Genomic DNA, 8,234 nt, shown 5'->3' with positions numbered 1-8,234 from the left:
AGGTTTCTTCATTTTCCTCATCTTGAGGTTTTTGAGTTTTCCCTTGCCCTTTTGTAGGTTTTAGTTCAGGGGATGGTGTAATAACCTGTGGTTTGCAATAATCTGTGGTCTGTGCAGCCCTATGAGACTCCTGGCGATTAAGTGATAGACAAATAAACATGACTTGACTTGACAAGGAACTGTTTCATCCGGAACTATATTTTTGGCGTAACTTCCACCCGGAAGACAATGACGGAAATGCTAACCGAGCAAACTGAGCTCCACCGGTTTTCTGTCAGGGCAGAGCACTTCAAGTTAATGAAACTCCCATAAATGACGCAGACCTGTATGGCGGGGTCTTCATAATAATTTTGCGACCGAGCTCACGACACTCTGAGCGTCTGATGAAGCAAAAATGAAAGGAAGGTATGTTACGAGTGGCCGACTGAACGGTTAACGTTGACTAGTTCACGTTAGGTAGCTTCTCGATAGCCTTTGGCGTGCAAAAGCCTCCTACAACGCTCAAAATGGCTACCACGACGATAACGTCAATTGCGTGTTAACAGACTAGTTTTGTTATTAATTTCTCACTAAGGGTTTAATTCAACAAAATGAGAATTATGTGAACATGAAATTACAGTTTGGTTAGCCCTAGCATACCTTGCTACAATGCTGTCCTGTCAACTAAATCTGGAATGCAAAGTAGTTGGGTGTGGCTCTGGTTGTTTTAAAAGGACACTGTTTATCATTTATAATTATGCATGAAATATTATTGATTAGAATCATAAAATTAATATTATCACATAACGTACATCTCTATATATTTGTAGGTCAGGCTATGTCTTTTTATTCTCTATAACAAGTGTGCCAGGTGATAGATATGATTGTCCACTATCTTGCTGCTGCGGGTACCCCCCCAAAACCCAAATCCTTGTGAAAAGCTGGGCAGAAAAAGAATAAGATTGAGACTGTTGGGTAGATCCGAGTCTTCGTAATTTGTGTTCTTCCTTGATTCGTCTGCAGGGTTCGTACTGGTGCTTGAAATCCTCGAAATGGCTTGAATTTGATTATTGTTTTCAAGGATTGGATAGTGTGTGAACTCTGGATGAACTGCTTGTAAATGCTCAAAATTGTTGACATGTTTCTTAACAAGTCCGCTTAAAAATCCCGACTGTGGCTTCACTTTGTCATAGCATTTATTTTCTGTGATTAATGTCAGCTGGTATTAGTTTGTATGGCATTGTCCCCCTATGGCTCCCTCCCAAGAGGACAGGTGCATGCTATAACTAAACGGCACTATAAAATGTTTATAAGTTTGAGGACTACATATTAACTATGGACATTTATTATGGACAATGCAAAAAAAAATGTAGCATTTCTTACTGGCCAATTGTAATGGAAAGAACTTCCTGCAATTCGAAATGTAAGCTACATATTAATGTCATGTTTACCCAACACCCACTTGAGGAGATAATTGTCTAAAACATATTTTCACTCGTATCGTTCGGGTCTACCAAATATATTTGAGGTTTAGTCAAGATCCACATATATCTTGATAAATGCACATGCAATAGTAAAAATCCCATATGTAACTCTGAAATATATTTTTGGCTCTGCAGAATACACATGATCCTCACTTAATTTATATTATTAATGGTACTTGAGATATTTGAAAATTAGCTTTCAATGTCCTTAAAAAGTGCTTGAATTTGGCCACGAAAAAGGTGTACCAACACAGTATATAGTTGTCAAATATTAGACAGTGTCCATTTAACACCGATCCTGAACATTGTTTTTGCTTTCTAGATCGAAGATAAATGAAATGATCTGCATTTATATGGCACTTTTTAAGTCAATGACTTCCCAAAGCGCGGGGCATTTGCATGTAGCAAATACCGTCGGAGAACTTTGGATTATAGAGTCTCATGCACAAAAAAAGATATATCAAGTCATTTCATATTGATTTAGGCAGTGTTTTTCAACCAGTGTGCTCGGGCAGAGTAGGCTACTGTGAGACCTTGTCTAGTTTATATTAGATAATATGGATTGGGGGTGCCTTATAGGAGGTTGCATTGTTTCACCTCCATTGTCTATGATGAATACCTGCAGGAGTATAAATTTTGGGAACATTGGTAGATGGCCTTTGGTGGACCTTACTGCTCATCTCTAATGAGTCGATGGCCACTTACCTGTAGCTGGTGGTAATTCCTCAATTTTTTGTGAATTGGCACCTTCACGGTTTGGTTGTGCTTTGTTCTTGCTAGCTTCTTCCATGAGTCGATCCTCTGCTTGGTAGCCAATCCAGGTGACATTTTGCTAGTAACAAAACAGGTATTTGATTATAGGATGTGTCCCTGAAGTGCAGGTTCCGCTATAAGCCATTTTGATTTGTATTTAGTAGGGCTGCAACAATTAGCTGATGTTGTCGAACGAAAAAACGATAATAGAAATAATCAGCAATGAATTTCCCACGGAGGCGGGCTCCGATGCGAAAAACGGGGAAATAATCCTTCGTGCGGATCCTCCGATAAGAAAAACAAACAACGAACACATAACAGTGACGGGTTGATTTTTTTTTTTTTTTTTTTTTTTTTTTTTTTTTTTCTTTTCAGCAAGTCAGCAAGAGAGTAGCCCTTCTCCTCCCAGATTATATATACATATATATATATATATATATATATATATATATATAATTTATAGATTCTGAAAATTCGGGTTTCCTTCGGGCTCGGCCCCCTTGAATCAAGTTCATTTGTTGAGCTCAAGCTAGGTAAGGCTTTAATACCCATAGGCCCAGGTCAGGCTGGATCTTTTTTTATAGGCCCGATCTTACTTCTTACCAGTTACGTTCGAACATTTAGCACCAGTGGTAACGGTCAAGCTAATACAGTTTTAATGACATTAATTGTACATTTATTTTGCGTATATCACGCTATAAAAGAGAGCTTTGGCACTATGTCTGGCGAACGTATTTGAAATTAAATGCATGCAGTCCGAAGAACAAATTTAAGTTTTTGAAACATTAATAAACAAAAAATGCCGTTTGTTAAAACTGTTTGATTTTAAACTGTTGAGAATTGGTTTGTACTTTTGTTACAGGCTTTGCTGTTTATTACTGAATGTACTTCACAGGATCGACATCATATTTGTTTTATTTGTCAGTGTGCCTGTGCTTAGTTTACAGGGATGACAAACCTTATATGAATTTATCATTTATTTATAAAAGTTTTGTATAGGTATGTCCCGACTAACTGAGCACGGTGCCTAATTGTTTTTTTATCATTTTTATGTAATTTTTGTATTAATCCAGAGTATGTTCAATAAAATATGTACTTTTCTCTGTCGACATGTTTTTTGTTTATTATCATTTGCAACATAATTAAATCGAGAAATCTATTTCCAGGTTCTTGTGACTAAGGTCTGTTGCCATGGAGAAGCAGTGGAGGTTGTGGGGGTCAGTGGAGCGATGTACCCTCACTTTAGTCTCCTGGTCCTGGAGCGCCTGTCGAGTCTCTCTTTTGGCGCTAATCCTAACCTTCCACCTGTATGGCGGTTTCACACTTCTGGGTCTCATCCTCGTCTCAGTGGCGGGCATCCTCTACAAATTCCAAGATGCGCTCCTTTATTTCCCCGACCAACCATCGTCATCGCGCCTGTACGTCCCCGTGCCGACTGGAATCCCGCACGAGAACCTTTATATTCGCACCAAAGACGGCGTAAAGCTCAACCTCATCCTCCTGCGTTACACGGGCGGAGACCCGCCTCCTGGAATCGGTGCCGCCAATCAGAGCAGCCCCGCCGTTTCTGCCCCGCCCACCCTTCTCTACTTTCACGGCAATGCGGGAAATATCGGCCATAGAGTGCCCAACGCGCTGCTAATGTTGGTTAACCTAAAAGCTAACGTGGTGTTGGTGGACTACCGCGGCTACGGGAAGAGCGAAGGCGATCCCAGCGAGGAGGGACTTTATTTGGACGCCGAGGCCACACTGGACTATGTGATGACCCGGCCAGATTTGGACAAAACCAAAGTGATTTTGTTCGGGCGCTCGCTGGGAGGCGCCGTGGCCATCCGCTTGGCGGCGGCCAACCCGCACCGCGTGGCGGCGATTATGGTGGAAAACACCTTCCTCAGCATCCCGCACATGGCGGCGACGCTCTTCTCTTTCCTTCCCATGCGCATGCTACCTCTGTGGTGCTACAGGAACCAGTTCCTATCCTACCGGCAGGTGGCGCTCTGCCGCATGCCCTCGCTGTTCATCTCCGGGTTATCGGACCAGCTCATTCCGCCGGTCATGATGAAGCAATTGTACGAAATGTCGCCTTCACGGACCAAACGTCTTGCCATATTCCCCGAGGGCACGCACAACGACACTTGGCAGTGCCAGGGCTACTTTGCCGCCTTGGAGCAGTTTGTTAGTGAGCTGCTCAGAAGCCACGCCCACGAGGAGCGTGTGCAGACGTCCTCGAGTGTCACCATCATCTGAGGTCTATTTTTATTTAATGTCTCTCACAATCTGTAAACGTACCGTATTTTCCGCACTACACGGCCTACCGGATTACAAGGCGCACCCCATTAAAATTGTATTTGCGATATTTCTTTCATATACAGGCGCACCAGACTATAAGGCGCATGAAATTACAACTCCAATAAGAACTAGGGATCCATAAATATTAAGAGTATCCATATTTGTGCATTTCTTTATCAGTTGGAATATATCACTAGTCACAATTTTATAGCACTGGATGCAACAGGAATATAACCCGGATTGCGGCGTGGAGTGTGCCTGAACTTATCCACAAACCACAAGGGATGCACACGACACACATCTCATTATCGCACTATTTTTAGTCACTGTATCAATTTGGTGTTATTATTGGGCCGAGCCGCGAGGGTATTGTCAGAACTCAGACCAAAGCTTTGACAATGTGCACAAGATTTTGAAGTGAATGAAGAGAAAGGCATTGTGGAAAGTCGTTTCGTCATATAGAAATTAGGAAAAGGCGCTGTGCGAAGTAATTTGGTCGTCCTCTGAAGGATGTTAAGCACATGGCCCCACATATTTAAAGTGTGACTTAGAATGCTCAGTCTGAACTGAGAAAAAGTAAAACAAAATGGTATACTGTGTCGAATTCACAGTATATGCATGAATCAATATTTTTTTTTTCGTCCCAGCCCTACTAATCAATAATGGCACAAATACGGTACCGCATTTCCAATTGCGTCCGCATATAAAAGGCGCAATCTGGGTGCGCCTTATTTCCTTGAAAATACGGTATTTTGTTCAGGGAAGGGAAACACCCTTTTTCTTGGGTTTCAGCCATGAGTGCTTGCTTTTGTGAATTTTTAATACAGTGTGTCCCAACCCTTATTGAACTGGCAAATGTGTCATCAAGGAGAGTGCACGTGAATATGTACCTTTAGCATCTAGCGGAAGAGCATTTCATTTTTTATCATTTGGCCCTGACATAGATGGTAGATCTATGCAATATTTGTTGTGAATAAATAATATCACAACCAATTAAGTCAATCATTTTCATTTGGCATGGAATGTGGTGCTGCACACTGGTTGGGAGCCACTGTCTTAATAATTGAGGTCACTTGTAAAAGATGATGCTGACCGAGATATATTTGAGCTGCGACGTAATCTGCCGTCTTGTCATGGCAGAGCGACAAAGACCCGAGCTGCAACAGCATTTTTAGTCCACCATGCAAGACTTGGAAATCTGACTGTAACACAAGGGCTGAACGATTTACATTTTGTGTATACAATTACGATTACCCAAAATTTGACATCAATACTCAGGACAAAAAAAGCATTCTAATATTAAATATTTTGTACTGTCTTGAATGAGATTGCAAACTAGGGCCGCAACAACGAATTGATAAAATAGAGTATTAAAAGCGATGGCCACAAATTTCGTCATCGATGGGTTGTGTCCGCAATTTTTGAACCACGAACCATGTTAAATCAACGCAAATAGGTGCATTGATTTCCCTAGTGAAGTTGAAAGTTGTAGTACCAACTTGGTCCAGCAGAGGGCTCCCCAAGATCGTTTTTTATAAGGTTTTTTTTTCATGTCATTTTTTTTAATTGAACAATGCGCCATTACAGACAACATCGGTATGAAACCGTCAAACACTACAAAGTTATTGATTTTTAAAGGAACAAAGTGCTGCAGAGATACAGATCAAAAAAAGTCGGAAAATAAATGAATACTCTAAAGTAAAAAAACAGTTAAAAGGTACTTAAGGGGGCAGATTCTTGAGCATATTATATATAAATTGCACATCGGGAATGTTATTCAATCAAATTTCAAATGTTTTGACTACATTCTCAAAAGTGGGTTTAAATATTTAATATTTTATTTCCTAATAAAAAAAATGTTGCTACACATAAAATGTTTTTTATTGTCTTTTCTTTGTTTTGTCTTTTGTATAGTAAGTCCAAATGTAATATGACATTTGGATGAGGTGTTTGGAAATCTTGCATATTTGCAGTTGTATGGCATACATTTGTATGCGTTTTTGTTTATTGTTGCGTTATTTGACTAACACTAAAATTTAAAATCGTCAAATATTCTCTTTTGTGCACTATTTTCCCCATATGTCCAAAACTTTAAATAAAGAGGAGAAAAATTAAATGTGTTCATTAAAAATCCGATTTATTAATCAATCGCAGAAATAATCGACTGATTCATCAATTGTATAAAAAAAAAAACTTCAGTTTCAGCCCTATTACAAACCCTGCTTTCGACTAGTGCAGTAGAATCAAAAAGTATGTGTTTGTTCTCAGCTATACTCTTACTTGGTTCTGGCAGTTGATGATTGCATCAGTGACAAATAGTATTTTTTGAACTCTGTCAATGTTATGATGGAAAGCAACTGCAATGCTCATACATCACAAAGCTAAAAATTAAGTTTATGAAAAAGCAATACTGTTATTTTCACAATTAGCATTTATTTCCTCGTTCCTTGTAATTCTTTTTGTGAGAATGACGTATACGTTAATTATTCCATCTAAATCAACACCTTGGACTCATTAACTACGGACACTTCACACTAACCTGACTTCAAACTTAAAGGGCACCGCTTAGTATTTTTTGCACAGTCAGACGAGTAACACGTTCATGTGGAAACAGCAATTCCCATTCTTTACTGTTCAATTGGTTATCTCTTGAAATCGTTCAGCCCTATGTGATGCTTTTGTCATGCACATTCATGTAAATACAACGTCATTATTCCACGCGGAGCCCTTATGAATGCCACTTTGAGATCGATGCAAATGAGAAAAGAATTACGAGCGTGTAATGGGGCCTAATATATATTAGCAACTTTTTTTCCTTTAATAAATATCCTGTTCTGAAAATTCCATCCATATGTGAACCCCTTTAAAATTCACATTTGATACAGATGACATATAAAAAGGCATTTGATCATTTCTTTCTCATTATTGCACTATGTTTACTCACAGTGCCAAAAACTAATGTCAGAAAATAAAAAGGAAAGTTGTCCCGAAAGATTTGAATAAATGCAAAACACGACGAGCGAAACAACTATTGAGTGTATCTGATGATGAATCGTACTTTGCGTTCATTTATTTTAAGACTAAATTTCTTTTTCTCCATTTAACAGTCTGACATTAGTTTGAGAAAAAAAAATAGTGTAATAATGAAATAAAATCGAATGCGTTTTTATGTTATTATCTGGCACATTTAATAGACTGTATTTTCCGCACTATACGGCGCACCGGATTATAAGGCGACTCACTGCATACTTTTTTTTCGATTTCTTCACCTGTATTTTACGAATGATTAATCTTCGCACAAATACGGTAGTATACCGTTAAAATACTGTATGCATTTCCAATCTTGTTCTAGTGTATTTTGCGGTATATAATATATACCAGCTCAGTAGCCTAGATGGTAGTGTGCCCGCTTTGGGACTGGGAGGTCGCTGGTTCGCGCCTCGGCCGAGACATACCTAATTGGTATAATGGCGGCGCCCTCTGTTGGCTGCGGCTGCATCGACCCGCTACAACGGGTCAGGTGTATCGACATTTCGTTCTGTGTGCATTGTTACAAAGAATGACAATACAAAGGAAATTATTATTATATTATTATAAAGTGTGCCGGGTTATAAGACACACTTTCAAATGTCTGGCCGATTTGGGGTTCTAGATGCGTCTTATAGTCTGGAAAATGTGTGATTTTATTTCCCTTCACGTGGCCATAATACTCCTCTGTGAAATGGAAGC

At 39.5% G+C, this 8,234-nt stretch overlaps 1 protein-coding gene across 1 annotated transcript; it reads left to right on the top strand.

Moving 5' to 3' along the window:
* The first annotated feature begins 243 nt into the window (after positions 1-243).
* On the top strand, positions 244-6,142 carry abhd13 (abhydrolase domain containing 13). Its single transcript, XM_088352696.1, has 2 exons — positions 244-405; positions 3,383-6,142. Exon 2 carries the CDS (start codon positions 3,408-3,410, stop codon positions 4,461-4,463), a length of 1,056 nt encoding a protein of 351 aa, XP_088208822.1. The 5' UTR covers positions 244-405; positions 3,383-3,407; the 3' UTR covers positions 4,464-6,142.
* Positions 6,143-8,234: the final 2,092 nt, after the last annotated feature.

The sequence above is a fragment of the Urocampus carinirostris genome, chromosome 14, assembly GCF_059441175.1.
Source record: "Urocampus carinirostris isolate Australia breed hairy pipefish chromosome 14, RoL_Ucar_1.0, whole genome shotgun sequence".
NCBI lineage: Eukaryota > Metazoa > Chordata > Actinopteri > Syngnathiformes > Syngnathidae > Urocampus > Urocampus carinirostris.
The sequence above is the reverse complement of the archived record's forward strand: the minus strand, read 5'-3'. Positions and strand labels throughout refer to the sequence as shown.